The 26,183-nt window shown below is 39.4% G+C and overlaps 2 protein-coding genes across 17 annotated transcripts in view; one reads left to right on the forward strand and one right to left on the reverse strand.

Moving 5' to 3' along the window:
* The window catches only part of LOC140924793 (uncharacterized), a 38,345-nt gene extending 18,568 nt beyond the window's left edge, over positions 1-19,777 (forward strand). For 6 of the 16 annotated variants that reach the window (XM_073374793.1, XM_073374794.1, XM_073374786.1 and 3 more), the window contains 30 exons: positions 308-421; positions 692-808; positions 1,228-1,332; positions 1,880-1,996; positions 2,154-2,264; positions 2,966-3,082; positions 3,485-3,592; positions 3,785-3,901; positions 4,218-4,325; positions 4,572-4,688; positions 4,910-5,008; positions 5,232-5,348; positions 6,412-6,513; positions 7,293-7,409; positions 7,681-7,791; positions 8,440-8,556; positions 9,253-9,309; positions 9,913-9,990; positions 10,346-10,462; positions 12,060-12,158; positions 12,363-12,446; positions 12,738-12,854; positions 13,778-13,882; positions 14,532-14,597; positions 14,933-15,022; positions 15,455-15,565; positions 16,207-16,251; positions 16,713-16,740; positions 16,883-17,065; positions 17,549-19,777. In XM_073374793.1, the coding sequence (XP_073230894.1) occupies positions 308-421; positions 692-808; positions 1,228-1,332; positions 1,880-1,996; positions 2,154-2,264; positions 2,966-3,082; positions 3,485-3,592; positions 3,785-3,901; positions 4,218-4,325; positions 4,572-4,688; positions 4,910-5,008; positions 5,232-5,348; positions 6,412-6,513; positions 7,293-7,409; positions 7,681-7,791; positions 8,440-8,556; positions 9,253-9,309; positions 9,913-9,990; positions 10,346-10,462; positions 12,060-12,158; positions 12,363-12,446; positions 12,738-12,854; positions 13,778-13,882; positions 14,532-14,597; positions 14,933-15,022; positions 15,455-15,565; positions 16,207-16,251; positions 16,713-16,740; positions 16,883-17,065; positions 17,549-17,576 (3,002 nt within the window). In that variant the 3' untranslated portion in view covers positions 17,577-19,777. Of the gene's footprint in view, positions 1-307; positions 422-691; positions 809-1,227; positions 1,333-1,879; positions 1,997-2,153; positions 2,265-2,965; positions 3,083-3,484; positions 3,593-3,784; positions 3,902-4,217; positions 4,326-4,571; positions 4,689-4,909; positions 5,009-5,231; positions 5,349-6,411; positions 6,514-7,292; positions 7,410-7,680; positions 7,792-8,439; positions 8,557-9,252; positions 9,310-9,912; positions 9,991-10,345; positions 10,463-11,073; positions 11,211-12,059; positions 12,159-12,362; positions 12,447-12,737; positions 12,855-13,777; positions 13,883-14,531; positions 14,598-14,932; positions 15,023-15,454; positions 15,566-16,206; positions 16,252-16,712; positions 16,741-16,882; positions 17,082-17,548 lie in introns of those variants that run through there. The other 10 variants (XM_073374789.1, XM_073374796.1, XM_073374791.1 and 7 more) reach the window with 10 other exon arrangements.
* Positions 19,778-21,017: 1,240 nt separating this feature from the next.
* On the reverse strand, positions 21,018-23,511 carry LOC140924730 (E3 ubiquitin-protein ligase TRIM45-like). Its single transcript, XM_073374739.1, has one exon. It carries the CDS (start codon positions 23,480-23,482, stop codon positions 21,236-21,238), a length of 2,247 nt encoding a protein of 748 aa, XP_073230840.1. The 5' UTR covers positions 23,483-23,511; the 3' UTR covers positions 21,018-21,235.
* Positions 23,512-26,183: the final 2,672 nt, after the last annotated feature.

The raw sequence follows: 26,183 nt of genomic DNA on the forward strand, positions 1-26,183 counted from the left end.
GTTCAACAGGGTTAAAGTATGAACCTAAACTCAAGGTTTAAGAGACGAGTAAGGGGTTGAAACCAATAAATTAAGACCTCTGGGTATGCATATCTTCTGGAGCCTTGTCTGGTTTGCTTAATAATGTGGTACAAGATATATTTAGGCACAATGTTGCAAGGCAGTTAAAAGCCAAGGCAATCAATAAATTAATAAAAAAAATAACATTTGGTTGAAAACACTCCTACCTAAACGCAAACTGATGACAGTATTTACAATGTAACTAGAGTTGTTGTCTTGTTATATAGTGTTGTTTACTCTCTTGTAGAAATGGTAACATTGCCTAACAGTCCACGCAAGTCAACTGCTGGCAACTCTGTCATTGATATCGAAACAGACACAGATTATCTCAAAATTGCCAAGAAAGGTGGAGGACATAAAGGTAAATGGTATTCTAATCAAGGTTTATGTCAGAAAATTAAAAACTGTGCATTTGCTTTTACTCTCCAAAAACTTGCCATCCACATGGCACCCACTTACACAGCTGGCCAAACACCTCTTTCAGTCTTTGGGGAGGGTGTCAAAATATTTGCTGCTGGACATTTAATCAGTGAAAATTTAAGTGTGGTTAAACTGTTTTTGGTCTACCATTCTGCCTCTTTTTGTTCTTTTCTTTCTGTCTCACTTCTTGGGGCTTTCTTTTTTCTTTCAGATCTGTTGTCAATAGAACACCACACTCCCACCCCAGAGAAAGTGACATACGACAAGACGGACGGACAGTGGTACACACATGATGGAGTGGATGTCAAGGAGACACAGCAAAGACTAGGTGAGAAAGGGCAGTGACATGTGGTTAAATTTAGCCTATCACCCTAGAGTGTTTGTCTCCAAGCCTGGGTCATAATGTGTTACGGATCTCCAGGCTACTTATCTCTTAGTGGCCAGGAAAATTTTATTCATTTATTTTTTTTTTGTGGAAAATCCTAAGAAATGAATATTACTATACAAAAGTTCTGCCAAACAGATTTTATTTGAATGGTAACACCATTCCGTCCACCATTCACAGATTTTCCCTTCCCCTTCGCTAAATTCATTGTCATTGAAAACTTTCAGTCATGCTATAATAGTAACCAAACATATTGGTATTGACAATTATCAGTATGTAGGTGGATGTGTACATGTAGCTGAAGTGGTTAAATTTCAATTTTACAAAACAAGGAGATCTCAGTAGGTATTATCTATTTGTAGACTTGTCGGCAAGTATAAATGGTTCTGAAAGTAGTGATGTCACAGCAGCAGGAGCAAATTGTGGCGAGTACTTGAAGCTGGCAAAGAAAGGTGGAGGCCATGATGGTGAGATTAAGCTTTGGTTTTGTTACATACCAGTGCATCCATCTTAGAATAGTCATATAGCTAGAGAAACTCTGAATTGATTACCAATGCTACTAGTCCATTTGCATGATGACGTTATTTGACTACTTAGGCCAGAATCCGTCAGAGTTTTGCTTTGTTGTGCAACTTAGGGGTCTTGTTATTTAAACCGCACTGGGATTACCAAATTTGAATATGAAAGGGAAAAGGAAAAAGATTCTAGTCATAGTGATGCCATTGTGCAAGTGGCTTAATGAATGAGCATTCTTATGCAGCTAATCAAAACGAAGATCATTCCATCCACCTACTTAAGATTTTATGTGAACCAATTCCAACAATTAAGCTTGGCTTGTGAAACCCGCGTCACTCTTTTCAAAGAGTTTCTGTCTTGGAATTTGTAATGTAAACTGACTCTACTTCTTTATGTTGAAGTCCCAAAGACCAATCACAGTAATATTTTGAGCATTTCTTAATTTGTTTAGTATGGTATTTGAAGGATTATTGATTTGTTCAACTTTCCATAAAACAGATCTGTTGACATTAACACCCCATACACCCACTCCTGAACCAGTCAGGTATGACAAGAAAGACGGACAGTGGTACACTCATGATGGAGTGGATGTTAAAGATACACAGTCAAGGAAAGGTGTGTTCTCTAGAGGCAATTTTCAAAATAATATAAGAATAATATTGGGGCTTTATCTGCCAATGGAAATCTTGAGTTGCTCTTGGGTTTGATTGTTAGCTGTAAAGTTATCGTCAGTAGTTTTGATTTTGGTCAATTTGATTTGGATTTCCTTCAGAGATGGTGACAGTTGCCGCCAGTCCACGGCCACCAAGTGCCGACAGCTCCATAGAGATTAACACAGATACAGAGTACCTTCAGATTGCAAAGAAAGGTGGAGGACACAAAGGTACTGAAGTAAAACAGAAGCTTTAATCAACTTAAATTGATCAGTCACAAGGACTGGTGTTTTGTCTCTGAGTTGAGGAAGGGGATATGATGGGGGATATTGTTTCTTGGATAAGAAGTAGCCTTCATGGGCAACAGCCAACCCTTTATCCTTGTAGATGTCTACCCCTGCAAGGTTACTGACTCTAAATAAATGCTTCTCAAAGTGTCAACATTTTCTTGCACTCAGCTTTCTTGCACTCGCCTTATCCAGTAGATTTTAGCAACGGGGTAATCTTCCCGTGAATGTGATCATAGAGTGGTTTTCGTTTGAGTGTCGTAAAACCAAAACCAAAGTAATTACTCTGGCCAATCACATAGGACACGGACAATACATTGAACCAATCAAAACTCGAAGTAATTACATGTGGCTGACGCAAAGCGCGGGAAAATGCATGCGAGCGCGTCACAATTGGCTTTGGTTTTACTTCTGATTGGATGAAAAGGTGGCGTGAATCTTTTAAGCCAATCGCATCGTGTAGAAAGTGCAAAACCAATTACTTTTCGACACTCAAATGAAAACCGCTCTAGCAAAAAAATCTAATGCAATTGTTTTTTAACCAGTAAAAATATTGAATCTTTAATATCTAACACTGTGTCTTTATCCATCATCTTGTCCTTCTTTGTGCCACTCAGATTATTGAATAATTATTTTCTTCCCAGATCTGCTGACAATAGACCACCACACACCCACCCCAGAAAAAGTGACCTATGACAAGACAGATGGTCAGTGGTATGCACATGATGGAGTGGATATCAGGGAGACCCAATCAAGGAAAGGTATTTCTCAGACTCATTAATAATTCAAAACCTGATGACAGAGGAAATCATGAACTGTGATGAGGGGTTGTGATAATTGATTAACGATCATAAAGAGAAATAGGTATCCTGAAAAGTAATGACCCTCATTATTGTTGTGAGTAGCAGCCCAATAGATCTTTACTTTGTAGGAATGTTTGCTTTGGCTGTTCATCAAAAGGGGATGAATTTTACCCAGTTTATAATATTCCTAGTTTATTCAGTGTGATGCAAAACTTATGTGCCACCAGCTGCACACCACTAAAAACACCACTTAAGAAATATTACGTTAATGGCAAGATAATCTGTACCTTTTTTTCTTAGTACTTCAGTATTAGTATTTAGCGTGTCACAGTTTAACAGAACGTGTTGTTTGCTTTCTAGAAACAATGGTTTCAGTTGACAAGCAGAAGAATGTAGAGCATGTGGTGGCTGCTGGAGGAAATAATACAGAATACCTTGATTTGGCAAAGAAAGGCGGAGGTCATAAAGGTGAATGGAATGATTTTTTCCTTTGATATCCACAGAAAGTGTCGTCACTGCCAGAAACTGAACCTAGGCCACACTTTGATACTCTTCCACTCTTCTTTCTCAGAGTATGAGGTGATCAGTGAGCGAACAGTTTTTTTCTTGTATTCGTCTTTGCAGTAAGTCTTACTGTAGTTCTATTTTTTGTTGTTCTAGATCTGCTGACAATAGACCACCATACCCCCACCCCTGAACCAGTGACATATGACAAGAGAGATGGCCAGTGGTACTCTCATGATGGAGTGGATATCAAGGAGACTCAGCAGAGAAAAGGTATGTTTTAGTGAGTCAATGGCCTGAATAGGTTGCCCTGTGTTTTGTTCCTGTGCCCGATTAAGTGTTTCCTGAACAACGGGTTTGGGTTTAGTTTTACAGTCAGCTCTCTCTAAGACGGACACCTTTGGGACCGGCACTAAGTGTCTGTCTTAGAGAGGTGTCCGTCTTGTAGAGAGTCAAACAAAGGGAGTAAAGAAAGGAAGGGACCAACTCTAGGTGTCCGTTTTACAGAGGTGTCCGTTAAGAGAGAGTCGACTGTACTACTCTGTATTGTGTAGCATTTACATGGATGTCTTGAATGTGTTCCTTCTAGAAACAATGGTGTCAGTGGATAAGCAGAAGAACGTAGAAAATTTAGTGGCTGCAGGAGGCAATAACACAGACTACCTTCAGTTAGCAAAGAAAGGAGGGGGACATCATGGTAAAATGATTTCCTAAAATCCTATATTTATTCTAAAATTTCATTCTTATGACCACCAAGGTGCCAAGAAAATACTGGTCATTTGAGTGGGAATATTCTGTCTTAAGTTCTTTAATAACAAGGTTTTCAGATGTATTAGTTTTAGGCAAAAAGATTGCTTTTGTAAGTACTGTTTGTTTAGCATAATTGATCAACGAAGGAAAAATTAATCCTTAAATCTGACAACTCTACTTTTTCTTTTGTCAGATCTATTGACTATAGAGCACCATACACCTACACAAGAGAAAGTTACATATGACAAGACAGATGGACAATGGTACGGTCATGATGGAGTGGATATCAGGGAGACGCAATCAAGAAGAGGTGTGTAGAAGGAGCTGGAATTTGTTGTAACATCCTGGTATCGTATTTATTGTGTTATTATTGTAATAAGCTTCAGATAACCATTCAATGAAACGAAGCGCGGGTCATGATTAATATGACGTGGAACATGACTATACAAGCGCAGGTCATGGTGGGTTCTTAAAAGGCTAGCATCAAATTTTAAAAAAAATGCTTTCAATGATTTGTTTTTTTTTCTTTAGATTTGTCATCAACCCTTGAGAGTATTCCTGAGGACTTGCCTGCAGCAGGAGAGAAAAAAGGAGAATATCTTGAGGTGGCCAGAAAAGGAGGACATAAGGGTTAGTTGAATTATCTGTATAGTTAAGGGGCTCTTAGTTACAAAAGAAACCGCATTTTCGTTTCTAGCCTCCCACTAAAACATTCCTATATAGCATAACAATTCCCCCCCCCCCCCACTGCCTATTCATCAAATTCTGAGGACTACAATTTCTTGTCATCAAGTTGTGCGAATTTGCAACTTATAAAGCATACTCATTCAAACATTTGGTTGTGTGTTGATAGATCTGTTAACACTAATGCCCCACACACCAACCCCTGAACCAGTGAGTTATGACAAGAAGGATGGACAGTGGTACACGCATGATGGAGTGGATGTTAAGGAGACCCAGTCAAGGAGAGGTAAATAATCTTGTTACTAAATAGTGTTATAGTTGTGACTGAAATCTTTCATGATACAAAAATGGTTATGATCGTGGCTGGATTAGCTCACCCAACAGAGCCCTGCAGCATAGATTAGGAGCTCACTGTTTCAAACCCTGGGGATGGATTAAATACTTAAGACTGAGGAAGAAACCCTTTTTTTACCATGAAAAACAGCTAGACCTCATGTTGGCACAAAGGAAGACATTGGAGAAGTAGCGGTCCCATCTCCCACAAGAGACGTAAAAGAAGTTTCCTTTCTCATCCATGACAATCACCACCTCACCTATCCTCTTTGCTCTTTGTGGCACTTAAAGCTTCCACAGTGTATTTCCCCTTTTCTCAGTTATCTCCTGTCGTCTTCACCTAATTCCTGCTCTCTTCCTTTCTCTCTTTTTCAACTGTGTGCCTCCAAGCAGTCTTTGTTTTCTTTTTCCTTCTGGCGCCTGGGTCAATGCTATGTTGCAGTTGCTGTTTTGGTCATGACTTTGCAGTGGCTGATCCAGGGGAGGGCCCCCCCCCCTTGTTTTTAAACCAAAGGGCCCAAAAAAATTTTCTTGGAGAACCCCCCCCCCCCACCTCCCCTTTATCTCAAGGTCTGGATCCGGCACCACCGCGGTCAAACGTCTAAATCGTTTTTTTTTGTCTTTTATTGCTGGGATTTCATTAACCAGTTAGAGAAAAATGGGCAAAGATGTATAAATCAGTTAGTCAACATAACTATCTTTCCATTTTTCTCAAAATTTTGAGTTTTTTTCGCTGAAAACGCTTCGCGCTAAAAGAGAATCATGTTTGAAAATGGCGCCGATAATAACGTCAGCATCGGTTTTCAATCACTTAGAACTTTTTTAGTAAACTTTAAAAAAGTTTAGTAAACTAAGAGGATGTTGGTAATACCTTAAACTTTCCATAGTGAAAGTAGCAACCTTAACTTTGAAGTATTTCGCTTAACTTTTGCAAATTTCAGTCGTTTGACCGCTGTGAAGGATCCGGCACTGGTTTGTGCCAAATTTATTAAAGATATTGTAACGTTCTTGTATAGAAATGGTGACAGTGGCCAGTAGTCCTCGTCCATCAAGTGCAGCAGAAGTTGAAACAGATACAGAGTATCTTAAGACTGCAAGGAAAGGCGGTGGACACAAAGGTTGGTTAGAGTATGAATTTAGAATAATCTTGTTCACGAGGCACATGTTGGAGGGGTCTTCAGTTGCAGTGGAGCCTTAAAATAATGAAAAAACAGGAGACTGGGTAAATTATTTCCATTTGGCCACGTTGAGTTGCTTTCAGGACTGGGTCAGTGATGTTTTAATTGAACTGTGTGGTTGTTTGGGGGGACAAATTTTAACCCAGTTTCTTGGCAATTTAATAATAGCTAATGTGATAGCGTCCCTGAAGGGTCCCACTTTGTAGTTTAACACAACACTGACCCAATGTCACAACCTCAAAATGGCCGATGACGGTGGTATACATGCTGTTCCATACACTTGACTGTAATTGGGGTTTTGTCATATGGGGGTTTTATTGTAATTGCTAATAACGGGATGGCCATTCATTTGGTGCAATTGATTATGGTCAGTTTACCTGGTATATGCCAATTTACCTTTTCGTTTGGTTCTTTGTTACGTAATAAAGACCATAATCAACAAGAAAACTCTAACCTTTTGCATTGAACACGTTGTAAGAAAGAGAGAAAGAGAGGTTGTAAATCTCTCAGTTAGGGTTGAAGGTGATTTGACACACATGCAACTTTTCCTGTGTCCAACTACTACCATATTCCCAGCCATTTTGTTCTCAAATCATGCTTTCATGAAAACTGAAACGTTTTGGGTAACGATTGTGCAATCTCTTTAAATCGCATCCTTTTGTTGTTGTCACTGTACCGGTAAATGACTATGAAATGACTCATTTAATCCTTTTTCGAAGATCTACTGACAGTTACGCCTCACACACCCACCTCTGAGCCAGTGAAGGTAGATAAGACAGATGGACAGTGGTACACACATGATGGAGTGGACGTCAAAGAGACACAGTCTAGGAAAGGTAAGTTTGTGTCGTATATGTTCTTTTAGTAACCTGCTGTAGGAAAAACGTGTAGCTTTGATAGTATCCCAACCGAGTGGTAAAAGTGTTTGTCTACAAGCTTTCTTAAACATATTCTCGCCAAATACTGCTATTAAGAGGGAGTGTACGTCAAGGTAGAGCTACGAGACAGGGGGCTGTGACAACTGCCTTGATGTCACAATGGCAATGCTAATTTAACTAAAAGAACTGTAATAGATTACAGAATTATTAATCATCACTTGTTTTGTAGAAATGGTGACAGTAGTGAGCAGTCCTCGCTCTCCAAGTGCAGCCGGTTCTGCCGATACTCCAACTGAAACAGATTACTTAAAAATCGCAAAGAAAGGTGGAGGACACAAGGGTGAGATTTAACTTTATGAACGTCAACTTTGCAACTTGTGTTGACTTACAAACAGTCTTCAGACAAACTCGTTTTTGGATTGCCGCTAGAATAGTTGCATTTTCCAATTTACTAGGGAAAGAAAGGTAATTTCAGTAGAAGATTGGCTCTTTGTTCTGTTAAGCCGACTGGCCTGAAGTGAAGAAAAGGGCACTCGATAGAGTGCATGTGGCTAGAAATGTGGAAAACGGTTCAAGAGAAATTTTGTTTCTTGCAGTTAGTGTGATTAATTAAATTAATTAACCGCGGCAGGATTAGCTCAGTCGTTGGAGTGCTTGACTGCGGAGCGGGAGGTCGCGGGCTCGAATCCCGGGACCGGACCAACACTCAGGGTCTTAAAATAACTGAGAAATGAAGGTACTGCCTTTGCCCTGCAAATGGCTAGATCTTCGCGTGGCTCGAATGACCATGTAAAATGAGGGTCCCGTTTCCTGTAGGAGACGTAAAAGTAGTCCCCCCAATTAGTACTTTCGTGCTAAATACATTGACAATCAATAAAGTGCATTTTTTTAAAACTAAATATGTCCTAGCCTAACACAGCCTAACTCAATCTTCCAAAACTCGCTCCATTTACGTTTGAACTGAGACAACTAATACTTTACTCTGCAGATCTGTTAGTAATAGAACCCAACACACCAAGGAGCGAACCAGTCAAGTATGACAAGAAAGACGGGCACTGGTACACTCATGATGGAGTAGATGTTAAGGACACACAACAGAGAAAAGGTGGGAGTCACTGGTTTATGAACCACAAAGAGTGTTACTATACAAATAAGTCTAAGTTGCCTTCAAGGATTTCAACTGTGGATGCATTCGATTGGTTATTTTTTTCCTGGGGGTGGGGGTGGAGAGAGACTGTGAAGAACTGTTGTCAAGAACTTCGGTCTTGCACGCGTACACATAGTTATTCAAAGTGAACAGACTGCAAATGATAGTAGTTGCTAAAAAATATATCTACGTGTCGTATCTGTTCATCAGTAGCGGCACAAAGAACACTGTTTATGAGAACAGTCTTGCAAACCCGTGTTGGTATTCACCAATAAAACGATAAAGAAGGAAACCCATGAAATCTGGATTTAAATTACTTAATTAAAATCCACCTTGGGGGTGGATTTTTCGGCGCTGAAGTATAGTATTGGCTAGCATTTTTGACTAAAAGTAAGCCTGAATAGACATGGACGTCCTTGGGGAAAATGAAAATCTTAAGTCCCCGGTGGAAATCAATCTATTACCTCCCAGATCACCAGTTTTAAACGTTCTCTGTACCGATTTATTCCTCATATATCATCACTGACAGTGATCTCCAGTTCCGTTTATTTATTTGAAATACTTTCATTGGTTGTAAAGCAGTAATATGTTAATGTTTTGTACTGTAACAGTATGTGTCCACTAATCTCTAACCTTCTAACCCCTAACCCTCAGAAATGGTAACAGTGTGTAGTAACAGTCCTCGTAAATCAACTTCTGGAGGGCATGAAGGTTAGCTTTTTTCTTTGAAGTTTCCATCTAGCTCGTGTTTATCTGGCAAGAAGAAAACACCAAATTTAATAGAAATCTTGTTAACATGTATCACTAACTTAATTTAACACAATTCTCTTTAATTTTTCATTGCATTTTACTTGTTTGTGTTGTTTCTTTTCTCTTCTCTGCACATGCATGCATTCTTTTGTATTATACGAACAGTGTTATTGTTAGTAAGAAGTAAATTTTTCTTTAAGCTGAAGTTTTTTGCCGGCAGCGCGCCCTCTTACTGACTACCTCGAGGTCATGTGACATCTATTAATGATACATACCAAATATGCCTGAGCAGTTGACAACGTTGCAAAATCTATGATGTCAGAGGGTAACAGTGCCTGGAACCCGCGAATATTGACTAGTACTCCGTTTTGATGCTGGGCTGCTGGATTTACTTGCAATTTCTCTCAACTGAACGGATAACTAATTCTCCGCGAATCGTAGTTTGTGTTAGAAACTGAATCCAAACATCCTTTTCTAAATGTTTATTGTTTTGGTTAAAAATTTCTTCACTTTACTTCACGGACATTTTTTGAAAGGATTTCTCTTTGTCCTCGTGATTCTTAGCTACACCAAGTCCACGTGCAGATAAAAGCGATGACTCAGATTACTTAAAGTTGGCAAGGAAAGGAGGAGGTCATAATGGTACGTTGTATCAACGCTTTAAGCCCCAAGATCCACATACAAATTCTCCAGACTGGTCTCCACACATTTCCTTAAAGAATGAGTTAAGAGAATTTGATAAAAGATCAAAGCATTTTCCCTTTGGTGATCTTTATATTAGTTCTCATAAGCTTTTCTCGTGATGTTGTACTGATATTGTTAGGAGAAAATTCATGTTAATATGGTTTTAGCAGGCTTAGCGCAAGCACAAGTGTAAGAGTCTTGTTTCAAGTAAGAAAACATTTACAAAAGCGTGGACACAGGAAAAGGAAGAATTTTGATCCTTGTTTTTTTTCTCGCGTTCATGTTTATGCCAAAATACTTAACTTTCTCGCAGATTTATTAACAATGACACCCCACACCCCCACCCCTGAACCAGTGAGGTATAACAAGAAGGACGGACAATGGTACACTCATGATGGAGTGGACGTCAAGGAGACCCAGTCAAGGAAAGGTGAGAGAACATGTTTATATTTCTTGAATTCATGCACACACTGAGTTGAAGAAGTGTATTGATTCTAATTTGACATCAGGAGGCTTTCCTTTACTCTTTGTACAATGTTATAACGATGGATCTTATGATGAATTATAATGAATACGTCATGGTCACTAAGCCGAATTAAAAGCAGGATTGTGAAACTCAAAGATAAGAATATTTAGTTCAATTAGGCAAATGCTTTGCTGCAAACAGCCCTAAAAGCTGGCTAAGTTGTTCAAAACAAGGAAGAAAAAACAGACTAGAAAACAAAATGGATATCTTTTGCTTTGTCTAGTCCACTGAATAAAACGATTGCTTCTCCCATGACAACATACTGTTTAAAACTGAATAGACCACAAAGCCCAAGTCAAACGAACAATAACATATCTAGGGGGAGGGGGGAGGGGGGCTGGACGTTTCCCTTGGCCAGCGAACAAGCTCTCCCAGGGCTCCCGGAAAGCTTACATGTACATTTTTAGCCTGGTAATTCACGGGAAGAGACCACACCCAATGTGATGTTCAAGTGACCCTTCGTCATATATAGTTTATGTAATCAGCTTTGTTTGATGGTTGTATTTATTCTTTAGGCACACCCACTCGGATTCCTCGTAAAAACTTGCATGTTACAAAATTTGACGTCAACACTAATACAGACTATCTTAAAATTGCTAGAAAAGGTGGCGGCCATAAAGGTAACAGTGTAAACTAAAACAGTAATTAAAATAAACTACTAACGCTCATAGTACTAATGTACTAATTTAATATACTAATGCTAATACATCTAACAGCTATAATGGTAATGAAACGTAATGCAAGAGTGTAAAGTTGGGTTAATGTACTTACATACATGTACCTTGCATAATTAATAATAATTGCATACCTTTTTGGCTGAAAGAAGGCTTATCTCCTCGCTCTTTGCACATTAAAGATTAGTGACATCACAACATAACCTTTGTTTTCCACACTTTTATCAAGGTGATAAAACGGCTTAGAAACTGAAATTTAATGGCATTGCGTTAATCTTGTGTTTTCACGTGACGTCGTGGCGGCCATATTTAAGTCCCAAAACAATGAAACGGCGGCCATGTTTTTGTCCCAAACCAGTCCTGTGGGAGTTGAACTCTTTTCTTATGTAAATCCTTTCTTTTGTTCCAATAAAAATAAATTTGCATAGATGCTGGCCACATGAGTGAAAACACTCTATAAGAAGAGTATGGGCATTACAGAAACGTAATTTGGACAAGTTGGAGAGAACCCTGGGAACGAGGTTGATGTTACTTGAAATTACAGATCAAGTAGCAGCACATTTAGACAAAACCTTACCAGGAACTTCTTGTCCATGTTTCCTTGTTTTTACCTCTAGTGAAAGCGCAGCCTCGTTGCTAGTCGTACTCGGCGATTCCGGATGTGACGTCACCTTTCAAGCTTGTCGGGAAAATTAGCGCTCGGTTCCAAGCCTCCTCTGGTCATTCAAATAGCGCGAATTGACCTGGGTAGGAGGCTTGTGAAAGCGTTAGTTTTCACAATCTTTGAGTGTTTCGAAATGTCATGTACGTGGATATTGTTCTTACAGATCTGTTAAGCCACACACCCTCCCCTGAACCAAGGAGATCTGAAAAGAAAACAGATAACCAAGATCATGTTGATGGAGATAAATCAAAAGGAAGAAAGGGTAAATTTTCGTAGGCGTTCTATTTTCTTTTCCTTCCTAGCCTGAGAAAACAGCTGACATTTTTGCGACGCCACTAATGATTTCCCCGCGAAATAACGTCTGAGGAACGAGCGCAAAAAATCAAGCCTATACTCAACTGAACGATCTTATTCCGCCTAGTTATGTGAACCATCCGTTGTACTCTTTATTTGTTACCCTTGCTAGGTTCTCCCGCCTCGTCAAGCCCTCGTGACATCAATACTGACACCGATTATCTCAAGACGGCACGGAAAGGAGGTGGCCATAAAGGTACGTATTTTCAATGCTTTTAGTTTCTTAATCAATCATTGAGAACCCTGATCAACGTTCAGGAAATACCGTGGATTTCATATTGTGAAAACAAAAACAAAACAAATAGTACCTGTGAAAAAAACTGCTGAAGACGTTTCGCATGAATAGTAACACCAGAGGCTTTTTTCCACGGAATCAAATATTAAAATTGCAGGACACAGCTCAGTAACTCAGTTATGGAATCTCTTTGTTTAATTCTAGACGCTGGGAGTGAAAGGCGGTTAAACTAGATTTTGTTTTATCTAACAGATCTGCTAACAATTGAACATCATAAACCCAGTTCAAAACCAAAGAAGCAAGAAAAGAGGCTTGGAGACTGGTATTATCACGATCAAACTGCAGGCAAAGACTCTGCAAAAACAAAGGGTTTGTCATCTTAGTCCTTAGTTTATTAAACAAAACCTTGCGTGGATAATGGTACTCCCTGGAAAATGTCACCTTCATCCAGTTAGAACCACTTTGTACAGCATTATAAACAGTACCACAGGAAAGTACTGCTCAGTAGCTTTCATTTGAATGGTCACACTTAAGGATTTCATCCACAGACTCAAAAGTTAGAACCACCTTGTACAGCATAATAAACAGTACCATAAGGAAGTATTACTCAGTAGCTTTCATCTGAACGGTCACAGCATAGGATTTCATCCAGAGACTCAAAAATTAGAACCACTTTGTACAGCATAATAAACAGTACCACAGGAAAGTGCTGCTCAGTAGCTTTCATCTGAACGGTCACACCATAGGATTTCATCCAGAGACTCAAAAGTAAAGAACCACCTTGTACAGCATAATAAACAGTACCACAGGAAAGTACTTCCCAGTAGCTTTCATTTGAATGGTCACACCTAAGGATTTTATCCACAGACACTATAATGGTTTATCATGTATTTGTCGTTATGATGTCAAGTGTCACTTATTGTTCAATTATATTGCTCGTCCAAAAAACTACGAAACAGCTGGCGACTCAAAGAAACTCCGACTGTTTTAGAGTGGTTTTCGTTTGAGTGTCGTAAAACCAAAACCAAAGTAATTACTCGGGCCAATCACATAGGACACAGACAATACATTGAACCAATCAAAACTCGAAGTAATTACATGTGGCTGACGCAAAGCGCGGGAAAATGCATGCGAGCGCGTCACAATTGGCTTTGGTTTTACTTCTGATTGGATGAAAAGCTGACGCGAATCTTTTAAGCCAATCGTATCGTGTAGAAAGTGCAAAACCAATTACTTTTCGACACTCAAATGAAAACCGCTTTATGAGAGTATCATCATCATTTGTTTTTCAGATTCTCCTTCTCCTTCCCCCATCAGCAGCCCGAGAAAATCCACCTCCGATTCTTTACAAAGTTCAGACTACTTGCGAATGGCCAGAAAGGGAGGCGGCCACAAAGGTGTCAACACGTTTCTTCTCTGCGCTGTTCTCTATATATGAGGGTCCCAAATAGGTTTCTCGGGATTCGGGATTTAAAAGCAAACTTGGGCAAGATTCGGGATTGAAAGTATGCGCCCGAGTTAGAATGCCCGAAAAAACCCTCGGGATTACGAGATTGCACGAAATTTTGGGTCGGAGTTACGGGATTGAAGAACCCTATTCGGGACCCTCTATATATCTCTGAAGGTGAATTTCCACTGTCGAGTGATTTTTACGTGCGCACGCACAGACGTAAATTTTACGCGCGTAAATAAAGTAGAGGCAATGTAGGGAAGGTCTGCGTAGACGTAATGGAGTTGAACCTCGCTCAACTTTAACGTTTACGCGCGACGTTTAATACATTGCCTCTATTTTCTTAACGTGCGTAAATTTTACGTGCGTACGCGCGTAAAAATTACTTGAAAATCCACCTTTATAGTACTAGTAGGGAGAATTTGTTAAAATATCAAGATACTTTTATCTTAAGTGACCATGTTCTTTATTCTCATTACCTGAACATTTGACAAAGCAGTATTTTGCAGTATTTTGTTTCTGGCCTTCAATTTACTCACTTACTTACTTCCGGAATCTGTAGTACAATTAGTTAATTAACTTCCCTTTTTTTACAGACTTGCTATGTATGACACCCCAATCAACATCCACTCCTAAACCCAAGGAAGTGAAACAAAATGGAGGTAAGTTGGAAATATTGAAACACGCAAAGTTTCGCAGGGCTCTTACCAAAATTTCTCTTTGTGGGATATGTGGAATAAGTAGGCAGGAAATTGACCATCTTGGAAGTTTTTTCCCTTTAGTTTCCTATGATAGTATCCGGGAGTCTTGATCTTAGTAGCCTTGAGAAATCCCTGGTCACCAGCCTGAGACAGTTCTGTACCGTCGGCTTTTCTGTCATTTTGGTCTAGTTATTGGTAATCTTCTACTCAGCCACACAACGCTGTGAGACAAATAACAGCTCGCAAAAGACTACTTTGCGGATTATAGCTATTAAAACGGAAACGATTGTTTGCAGATACAACTCCAGTTAGCAGTCCGCGTAACAGCACAACTCCAGAATCAACTGATTATCTACGGCTTGCTAGGAAAGGCGGCAGCACTCCAGGTTAGATAGAGAGTACAAAAAGAAATACAGTGGAATCCCGTTAATGCGACCCCCGGTGGACCATAAAATCCTGGTCGTAATAACGAGGTGATCGTATAAACGGGTTCTTCAAAATAATGAAATGACTCCGTTTTTTACTTTGGGGTCGAAAGAATATGGCTGTAGGTAATAACGAGGTGGTCGAATAAAGGCGTGGTCGTTTAGCGCGGGTTTCCACTGTAAAATACTTAGTGTTAATGAATACTATGGTGATGAATTGTGCTATAAACCGATGTTAACAGGCTACTTTTATGAAGCGATGATATGCAATTGAACTCATCGCAAGTGAGATTGCTCATTATAAAGGATAACTGAGGAAATTGAATGATCTGTACATACGCTAATAACTAAACCAAGAAAAAAATAGACTGGTAATTTTCCTTCCGTCTGTAGAACCCAGTATCCGGGATTCTCCATTCAGACGAAGTGCGAGCATGCGTGTTACATCTAAGAATACTGGGTCTGATTATCTCAATACAGCAAGAAAAGGAGGACATCACAAAGGTTGGTTTCATGGCGCTTTACCCTCTTTACGCCAAGTTTCATTTACTTTGTTACTCAGTACCTCAGATACTACCTTTGGTAGCCTGCGAGCAACCTCTTCATTTGGGGGATGTCGTGAAAAGTACACGCGCGAGAGGCACGCGAGAAGAGACGCGTTCTCGCGCGGCTTACTTCGCTCGTCCAAATTTCCCATTGCAGAAACTGTAAGGGAAATTGGTACAAGCTTTCGGCGCAACGATTTGTTTGGATCGTTTGGGTGGACAAGCGTTACATGTGATTGGTTAATGGTTGCCTTGACTACCGTCGACCAATCATAACTATTGCTTGTCCACCCAAACGATCCCAGGTGAAATCGTTGCGCCGAAAGCTTGTACCCATTTCCCTTATACTTTCTGGAGTGGGGAATAGGAGAGCTTGCTCGCAGGCTGTACCTTTAGCCGTATTTTTTTTCTTTGTCCAACATTTTGTTTTCTGCTTTCATGTAAATTCTAGTTTTTTTTGCAATCAGTGCATTGCGAGAGATATTCCTTGAATCACTCAGCAACTCTTCACTGAAAAGCGGCAGCAGGTTTATGGCTGGTATTACTTAAAGGTCAGGCGGGCTCAAATTATAGTCTTGTTTGTTTTCTCTACCTAACTAGACTTGTTAACGATGCCTGACACAGAAACAAGTAACTTTCGGAGAGGTACGTAAATTGAAATGAAATACTACTCTATTAGAGCACAAAATATAGTTACTTTAACTAATCACAACAGTCCCAGACATTCAAATGAACTAATCAGAACTGTAAAAGCCAAGAGCGGGAAAATGCGTGCGTGTACGTCACCATTTGTTTTGGTTTTACTTCTGATTGGTTAAAAAAGTGGCGCGGTTTTCTTTAGCCAATCACGCAGCTTATAAACAACACAAAACGGAAGGCAAGCTGTTACCAAGATTAAAATACTGTAAGAGTTTCCTGCATTTGTTTTTAAATGCATTTAAGTAGCTCTTGCCTGTTCCCAAGGTTCATTGAGTCTCCCCCGATCTGTTTTCTTTCATCTCGCGCAATCCCCGCTACCTGAAGTCCTGGAATAGACTAACAGGCTAAAATATTTTGTGCTTAGCCAATAAAAAATATTGATTTCTATTACTTTATCGTTTGTGTAGATCAAGCATCCCGTAGAAGTTTAAGAAGGTAAGGCTCATCACCGCTCTAGCGGTTCTTTTTTTCCGCCTATATTCCATGCTCAGAACATAGATTCTCCTTACGTTTTTCCTCAAGCGAATTATTGTGGTAAAGATGAATTAGATTGTTGATCACGATTTTAAAACTGCAGTTTCAGAAGTCCATTGGCCTCACAGATAGATGGACCACCTCGTCCCAGGACAGCCGAGCCTCGTCAATCCAATCCTATATGGCTGGGAGGATCTGGGCCTGAACGAGTCCACAACCCAGGCAAAAGATTCATTAACCAAAGTTCAGTCATTGCGCCATTTGCTTACCATCATGGGTCCCCAGGGTAAGTGGTTGTTCAGGTAACGACGAGAGGGAAAGGAAACAAGAAAATTTGGTTTATACTTTTTTAAAATTTGTCACCGTGTTATTTTTAATACTTCTTCTCTGAAGAAATGGGTCGTTACCCCTCTCCCCCAATTGTGTTCACGCACCCATTTTAAAATCACAAACGGTGCAGACAGTCACGTGAGTAAAGCGCGGGAAAACTCTTACGGTTGCGACTGGGTTTGGTTTTATTTCTAATTGGATAAAAAAGTGGCGTGAAAGTTTTGAGCTAATCGCATAGCAAAGCATTGCAAAACCGAGTAGTGCAGTAGAACTAGCTTGCAGTGGAGACCAATGCGCCAAAAATATGGCAGTGTATAAAAATTAATTGCCAATGGAAAAAGTTTGATCCTTTTCTTGTTCCTTAATCAACGAAACGAAATCCATGGAGCCATTGCGTATCCTCAGTCTAACGTTTTCTCTTTTATTTCTCTTTTTAAAGGGCCGCCAAGAACCCAGATAAGATTTAACGAAAAAAACTAAATCCCACCACTTAAAGAGTTTCACGTCACACCTAGAAAAATAAAACAGATCCGAGAAAAATTTTATTTAAATAATTTTGTCTAACTTATACTACATAAGTTTGTATAGTTCTTAGAGTTTTAGAAGTCTGCCAGGACGTTTTTAAAGGTACCAAGTCAATGAGATTTTAAGCAAATAATTTTAACAGCAATTTTAGTTATGGAGACAATTATTATAATATCAATGCAACTATTTATTTCATGATAATTCAGCACCCGGATTTTTTTGTAAGCGTTAAGAATTTTATGAAAATGCGAGTTGGATTTAACTGAAAGGAATATTTCTCTAGAACTAATGGCTATTTTGCAAATGGAACGAAAGTTACTTTTAAGATTGTCAAAGGGATAATTTATTATGTTGGCCGTAAACATGCAACATGTTGGGAAATAACGCGACCAAAGCCAAAGAGCCGAGAGAGCTGGGACGAGTCTCGTTTTGAAAAGAGAGACTATAAAAGGAGACACAAGAAAATCCCGCCAAAATACAACTTTGTTTTGCAAGTGAGATGCGCGTGAAAAGATTGACAATTTCGCCCTTTTTTGCTTGTTTGGGCATTTTGCGTTTCCAGCCTGCAGGCGTTATCTAAACTCGGGTAATTCGTTTGCGAAACAGCGCTGAAATGCTGGTTCTCAACCCTCAACGGACACACGAATTGGATTGGATTTCCTTACAACCTGATTGGTTAATTAAACAATGGATTTTTTAAACGGCGAATCATGGGTGTATTCCAATCCTGGTTCGCAGCTAGAGGTTTAGTTTCGTTTGTGGCGAGGGCACGCGCAAATCAAATGAGTACAAAAGCTAACTTCACCAACATTTGCAACTTGTTTGTTGAGTTACTTTCTTTCATAATGAATTATAAGAATTATTTAATATTATTTCTAGGCTTTTTGTCGCGTTTTCTTATGTACTGAATAGACATCTTATCAGGAAGGTAAGAGAAAGCAAGTATTGGGTTTAAATTTTACTGTCAAGCATCGCGTTCATAGACTTCATTCCAGGCATGTTCGGAAATGCAGACTTTTGGCTTATGTTAGTCATCAAAAAGTCTCCTCGAGAATAAACGAATGTTTCTGACATAAGAAGTGCTCTAAAACAATTCTTAGTTTGCCATGTTGGTGGTTGATAGAATAAATTTTTTTTTTGAAACGGATAGCAACGCTATTGTTCTTGACCACAACATGGCTACCATGACGTCACAATTGCAAACCACCAAAAGCTAGCCTCATACAGTTGTAAAAGCTTTATTAGATTGTGGTGTGTAAATTTTGTCAACTGCACTGTATGCCTGTAGGATTTCCTCACTCAAGTTTTAAAAAGATTGCCTGCCTTTCTGGAAATAAAAACGAATATGCTTGATTCCGTGAGTGCAACAGTTCCAAATGTAATTTCAATTAGATGTAATTTACTCGTTATGAACTAGACGGGCTAATTTTTAGCTTTTAAAGAAAATTTATTTCCTTGTTGCACGAAGAAGTAGTAAATAGTAATTCAGAATATTTTAAAAGTAAATAATAAATGCCAACACTTTCATTTAACTTGGATGATTAAAAGTTTTCTAGAACTGAAGTATTGAGGAATAGAATGTAAGTGCTAAGCACAAGTAGAATGGTAAATAAACCCTAAAAGCCCTTATATCAGTATCCATATTCCCTGCACTTCTCTCCAATCTGATACCAATGAGGAGAATTTCTTTGTTGATATTTCCTGTTTCTCATGACTGTTAAGGTGATGTTACACGGGACGATTTGCAACGACGATTTTTAGCGCAACACAGCGTTGCAATGTTGGAACAATGTTGCAACTATTCGTAAAAATGTTGTAACGCTGTGTTGCGCTAAACATCGTCGTTGCGAATCGTCTCGTGTAACCTCGCCTAGCCTGTTCCAGGCGTTCAGTGGGGAGCGTGTTAAACTGAACACCGGGAAAACGGAGGGGGGCCCTGTTTTTTTTCCTTTTTGAATTTTTCCCGCGCAATCTACTATCTGAACGCCTGGAACAGACTAAACCTCACCTTTAGAGGTAATTAGGCATGAAAATTCTAACGAAAAATAAGATGGTAGACTCTATTAGGGCTTCAAGGGTTATACACCACCAAATATTGCATAGAATATAGTTGAAATTCAATAAATGATGTTGTTAGTTTGAAGTCTGTATCCTTCCGTGCTCTTTGTCTCCACGACCGAAAAGAGGACAAACGATCTCACAAAACAAGAATAAAAGAACTTCCAAAATTCCAAACCCGAACTGTCGTTCGCTGCTTTAGAAGGGAGAAAACCGGGCCGAGTAACTTACGAGGGAAGGGGAAAAAAATTGGCCAATAGCTGACCGGCACGTCACCAGTCACGATCCCAGAAACGATTGCGCGACCCATTTCGGCTCCAGTTCCCTTCTCGTTTCTAAAGAGGGGCGGGGGGGGATATGTAGGGAGTTACTGGGAGTTTTTGCCGGACTTTTTATGAGGTTTTGAAATATTACATTGTTATTATTCCATACAGGTCTGACTCACTTTTCCATGGTCTTTACCATATGATTGAGCACAAAATGTTCAAGACTTTGCAGTCGAACCATTCGACTGAAACTCGTTGTAACCTCGTTCCAAGGGTTCTCTCAGCTTGAATTGGGACGGCTGTAATACCCAGGAGAAATGAAAATCAAAGGTTATGCAAAATTTGGGGGGGAGAGGGGGGGGGGGGGGCAAATAAGGTGCATTATGGGAGATGTACAAGTGGCGATTTGCTTTTTAAAAAACCTTCTCGTTGCCCTCGCCGTTGTTGTTGTTGTTTAAGCTAGGCCATTTCCACAGTTGATAACGGTACGTTGCTAAAGAAGAGTGATTCCAAAGCGACATGAATTGCACTGGAAATTTTACGTAATTGCATACTGTTAAGAACTGTTTATATCACTCATTCTTCACTTGTTAAGCTGTCTTTTTATTACGAAATGTATTGTTTTCGCTATTTTCTTGGTAAAAAAATCTCCGTATTTGGGTAACTTCTATCAAATTAACTCTTTTTTGGCCTTTTCAATAGGCTGAGAATCTGTTCTGGCATCTGTAAGGTTTTCGTTGATTTTTTCACTTTCTAATTGATTTTGCAAATGGCAATGATGACCTGTCGATCTTAATTAATATTCCATTGTTTCAGTCATTCAACTCCCCGTCAAAAGCTGAATTCAAATCCCTCCCCTCACTTTTCGGTCGTTAGATGAATTTTACATGTCCTTCCTCGAAAGTTTGCCTATTCAATATATGTAAGTTTTTGAAGCACAAATAGATATTTAGCAATAATTTATTTCTGTTTTAAAAAAGCTCACCACTGCCACCTTTCTGTAACTTGGTTCAGAATGAATATTAGTACGAATTAAAGAAAAAATCTTTTATCGAATACAGAACTTTATTAAAAGAATATTCAAGTTAACTCATTCCTTTAACAAATAAGTTATGTACATAACTTGAATTATTTAAGACCACAAGGTTTTACCTCGGACTAAATGTGGCTTCACTTGCCTACAATAACATTATAGCACTGCTGTAAAGCTGACAAATCTATTTATTAATCAAAGAGAGATTTGCTTACTCCTTTCCTCCGGGAAGAAAGGACAATTTTTATTGAAATATTTGAATTCGATTATTAGTTTTGTCGCACACAACAATTTGATCATTACTTAGAACAGCTACTGAGAATGGTTCCTTGAATTGTCCTAATTTGCTGCCATTTGTTCCAAATTTTCCGACAAACTTCCCATCTAGTTCAAAGACTTGTATTCTACGATTTCCTTGATCACAAACCAACAGGTGCTTTGACTGAGTCACTGACAGAAAACGTGGATTATTAAACTCCCCCTCCCCCTGCCCCTGCTTACCAAACTTGTACTGAAAATGCCCCTCCCTGTTAAATACTTTGATACAGTGTTCAGAGGAGTCTGACACTATGAAATATTCACCACACTGAACAGAGTGAGCAGGAAAACTAAAAGAACCCTGCTCACCTATCTTCATTACAAACCTACCATCCGGGGTAAAAATCTTAATCAGTTTGTCAACTATATCAGCAACAATAACATTACCAGTACTATCTAAGGATAAACCCCCAGGGGCAAAGAGCTGACTATCAAGGCTTCCTCCTCTGCCGCCAAATGAACCCAGGTGCCTCCCCTCCCAGCTAAAGATCTGTATTCTGCGGTTATTACTGCCTGCTACAAAAATATTCCTGTCCTTATTAATGGCTATTCCATACGGGTAACTGAACTCTCCAGCATTCTTACCTGAGTGACTAAAGGATCTTAAGAAAGTACCATTACTGTCAAACGCTTGAACCCGATGGTTGCCTTGATCAGCTACTACTATTTCGTCCCCATCACTCACTACCACCCCCAGAGGATTCATAAACATTCCATCACCTGAGCCTTTCTTTCCAAAAGATAAAACAGGTTTGACTTGAAATGGTTTTAAAATCACAGTAAAAGGACTACAAGAAATATGTTCCCCGTTTACCTTAACTAATAATTTCAATGTCCCGTGAACTCTGGGATAATAAGTGACTTTGTAGATTCCGTTTTCGTTATTATTTATTTGCACTTCCGTTACGCATTCTCGTTCTTGTTCGTCCTTCATCTCTATCGTGACACGGTCGTTCTCATCATAACACTGTTTTCTCTCCTCGTTCCTTGTGATCAAATTGAATTGAGCTTTACGCGTTACAGTTCCTTCTTTCAGTCCTTCACCTTCAGCCAGAGATTCGCTTGGTTTTGTTCGATTACCTTTTTCCAAGAAACCAAGTTCTTCGCCGTTGACGACATCAAGCATCTTCTGATTTTTCACGAAACCAAACGCTTTTAGACTACTGGGGTCATGAACAATAGGCTCGGTTTCATTAAATCCATGAAAGGTTGCCTGTAATGATTTTTTAAGATGAAAAACTTCCGTGGTGGTACTTCGTTTTAAAAGTTTATTAGCTTCCTTCAGTGATGATTCGGTGGCATTTATCTGTTGCTGAATCGCACTTCTTTTTACTACTAAACTTTCGAGTGACTTCTTCGTTTGGTTTTCCACAGCGGTAATAATATTTTTCATTTTTGCTTGAATTGTTTTGATCAAGCCATCAGCAAACCTTTGGACATCTCTCCTGGCGATTTCACTTTGTTGAATCAGCTTAGCACAGTCCTCGTCTAGTTGAGCAATTACGTTCAGTTTCGCATCTAATCCTTCTCTTTGCGTTTGAAGGATGGATTTTATTTCGAGTGTTTTGTTTTTAGCTTCTTCGTCGATTAATTTCAAAACATGACCTCCATGATCCAGAGTGACGCAAGTTTGGCAAAGAACTGTTTCGCATTCTTTGCAGTAGTATTTGAGTTCTTCTTTCTGGTGTCCTTCTTTTGAGCAAAACACCGGTCGCTTCAATACATCCTCATAGTCCTTGCTTTGGAATTCTTTTAAAGCCAATACGCGGTGATCTTTTTTGTCCCGTATGCTATTATGACATATTAAGCAATGCTCGCAATAAAATATACAACACTGGAAACAATACGAAGCTTCGGAGAACTTCTTCTCGCAATTTCCGCATGTCACTTGAGTATTTTTGCATTCTTTGATGGCAAGAACATCGATCAAGCCGTTCAAATAGAAACTGGTTGGAAGATCTTTTAGATCACCGCTCGCAGGCACTCTGCTTAGGGTTTGGCACTTCGGGCATTTAATGGCCTGTCCGCCGCCGCACGTTTCGTACCATCGATTCAGACACTTCAAGCAGAAACTGTGCAGACAGGAGAGATGTTTAGGATCCGTAAATAAGTCCGAACACACCGAGCAAGACACTTCTTCACGAAGATTGTAAAATAGCGTTGTAAGATCCATGATGTCTTTAGCAAGAAAGGCAAAATGACCTTCGATGCACTCCACACCCAGCAATGAAATGTTGTGACTTTCTATCTTTAGCTTTTCTCGGAAACAAAAGACGACGAGCCAATCACGATCGCTGTTGTAACTAGGAGTCCTTATCGCGCCACCTTTAGTTTGTTATTTTAAATGCAAATTATTTTGAAACTTACACCAGACGTAAAATCAATAAAAAGGTGAAGATTACATCCTTTCGGAAGCAAGAATGCGTCAAAGCCACGACTATGAAGGATATAAATCAAGAGCGTGAGCAGCGTAGATAAAACCGAAACATCTGTTAGCCTGTGTCAGTGTTGCTCCGTCTCTCTCCTCTATTTTGTTTTAGGGGAGGGGAGGGGGGGGGGGTTACTGTACCCGTCCTATACCCTTTTTAAGGCCGAAACGGCCTCAAACACTTTAGGGCGGCACATACCTGTGTGGGTAATATAATGGAGTAACCCCCCTTGACACAGTCTAAACAAATGTCCGTGAAAGAATAATATTGCCATGTTATATAGTTAACCCATGGACCAATCCCCGACGCTTCCCCTTAAGGGTGTAAACTAGGTTTAAAATTAGTAAGTTGTTCACGTTTTCCCACAAAATTTTGGCCAAATTTATACAAGTTTATAATATATTATAATAGTGTTAAAGGTCCCTAACAGGGTCGGCTATACAGCATAATTGTTTCTGTTACAAATCTTGTGGGGCTTATCACGTTAGGCACTGATAACAACACAGCATAAGCCAGCAGCAGGATGTTGTAACTACCCTGACCCCCCTTTAGGCCCCATTTATTTTTGTCGGTGGGGATATCAATTCGTTTAGTTGACATCTACTTTTCTCTTGCAATGTGCTTATCTTAAGCGTAATTCTTTTTTGGCTAAGCTCGGTATATTAAGCTTTAGGAATATTATACTCGTGCCGGTAAGAGGTTGGGTGAATGACACTAAAAGTGTTTCCCGCGTATATTGAGGGTCGTGTAATTTAGAAGCCTCTTGAGCTGGTACTTGACCTACGTAATTGACCGTAATGTTAAATCTTATTGTGGGTAAAAATCTATATTCTAAGCCAAGAGAGAATAAAGCTCTCTTGTCTAAGCTTGAAGAATAGTTGACACGAGAAACAACTCTAAGCAAGGAAAATCTTGCTGGATGCCGATGTTTAGGGTGAGTGAGGCTCCATACACATAATTCCGACGAACCTCGAAACAGAGAAACACAAAACGGATCGAAATCCACAAATCGCAAACCATGACCTTTTGAACCCGTGAAGTAAAGTTTAGTTAGAATTCGGATGTTTCTGAAACGTGCAGTAAATAGACAATCCTAATTGGCGGTCTAAAGTCTACATAAAAACCGGCACTATTTTTTACAAGATAAAAAATATTCAGTTTTAAGATTTTCCTCTTGGAATTTTTCTCCAACTTAAAGGAATAAAATCCTTTCCATTTTGTGACCAAAAAAAGTTTAAAGATTGCTCGCTCGCATGTTGCTTTCATCAGCACGCACTTCAAACAATGTAAATAGATGAAACGATCGACAACATATTTTTTACCTGATACCGATATGAGTTAAAAATTCGCTCGAGTTCATTGTTTGTCTCAGCCATGACTAACTTTTCTTCATGGACGATAACTATGTCGCTTTATAACTCCTCCGAAGTTTTTGTGCCAGCTAAACAATATGGACTATTCACAGTCCTTGGAGATAAAAAAGACTGAACGTGACGCACTATTGTGACTTTGTTTACTTTTGATCACATCTTCAGGCGAAGTCTCTCTTTTCGAGCAATTCATCTCAATGCACAATAATTGACCCCTACATTAGTTAAACCCTATGGTTCATTTACTGAGTATATTAATGCTGTTTTTGCCCCTCACATTGACGGTGTTCGTTCGTATTCAAAACACCTTTAGGAAAATAAAGGTCATATAAGTCATGTGTATTAAGGTTTGAGATAAATGGATTATACGCTTTTTTAAGTTTCCATTTTGCGGTGACTTCAGTTTACATCTCCATAAAATGGTAGAAGAAATATCAAGAAACATCACGAGAGGTGAAAATTTTCAAAGGCATGTTTCTGGAACTCGCTAATGCTGACATCAATATAGCGTGCTTGCTGAACGGGCGAAAACACAGAATTGTGATCACAAGATCATGTACAAATTTAATGATAAAAGCTTATTAATACAGATACAGACATACAGACAAAAGCAAACCCCCTGAAACTTCAACGTGGGCTATACTTGTATGCTCTACTCAGTCACCAAACCTTGTCAGTAATAGCTCCTGTTTTCCTCAAGTCAAGCCTTGAACTTGTGTGCGAAATTCGCAGAGTTCCTATTTTTGTCCGTGTCTTCTTTATCCTCAGTATCCGAAATTTACACCTCCAAATTAAATAGAAGGAAATATTAAAGGAAAAGCCAGTGTTCTAACATGGCAAAGTTGTCACGTCACGTGCGTAACATCAGGATTCATCTGCCATTCATCGGCAACTGAGTTGTTCGCTTCACTGACTACGACAGCTTACAATCAAGTCTTCAGCCATAGTGTCGTCAACTGGTGAAATACTTTGCTCATAAATTGTCCTTCTTAATTGCTCATGTGCTACAATACATCGATCGATAATTCTCTCTTTGAGTTCACGAAGCGGCCCAGGCGTTCTAAACCTGACGCTC

Source organism: Porites lutea, chromosome 14, assembly GCF_958299795.1.
Source record: "Porites lutea chromosome 14, jaPorLute2.1, whole genome shotgun sequence".
Lineage (NCBI taxonomy): Eukaryota > Metazoa > Cnidaria > Anthozoa > Scleractinia > Poritidae > Porites > Porites lutea.

Excerpts from the sequence above, each read along its gene's own strand:
- LOC140924730 (XM_073374739.1), bottom strand. The coding sequence starts at position 23,482 with ATGGATCTTACAACGCTATTTTACAATCTTCGTGAAGAAGTGTCTTGC.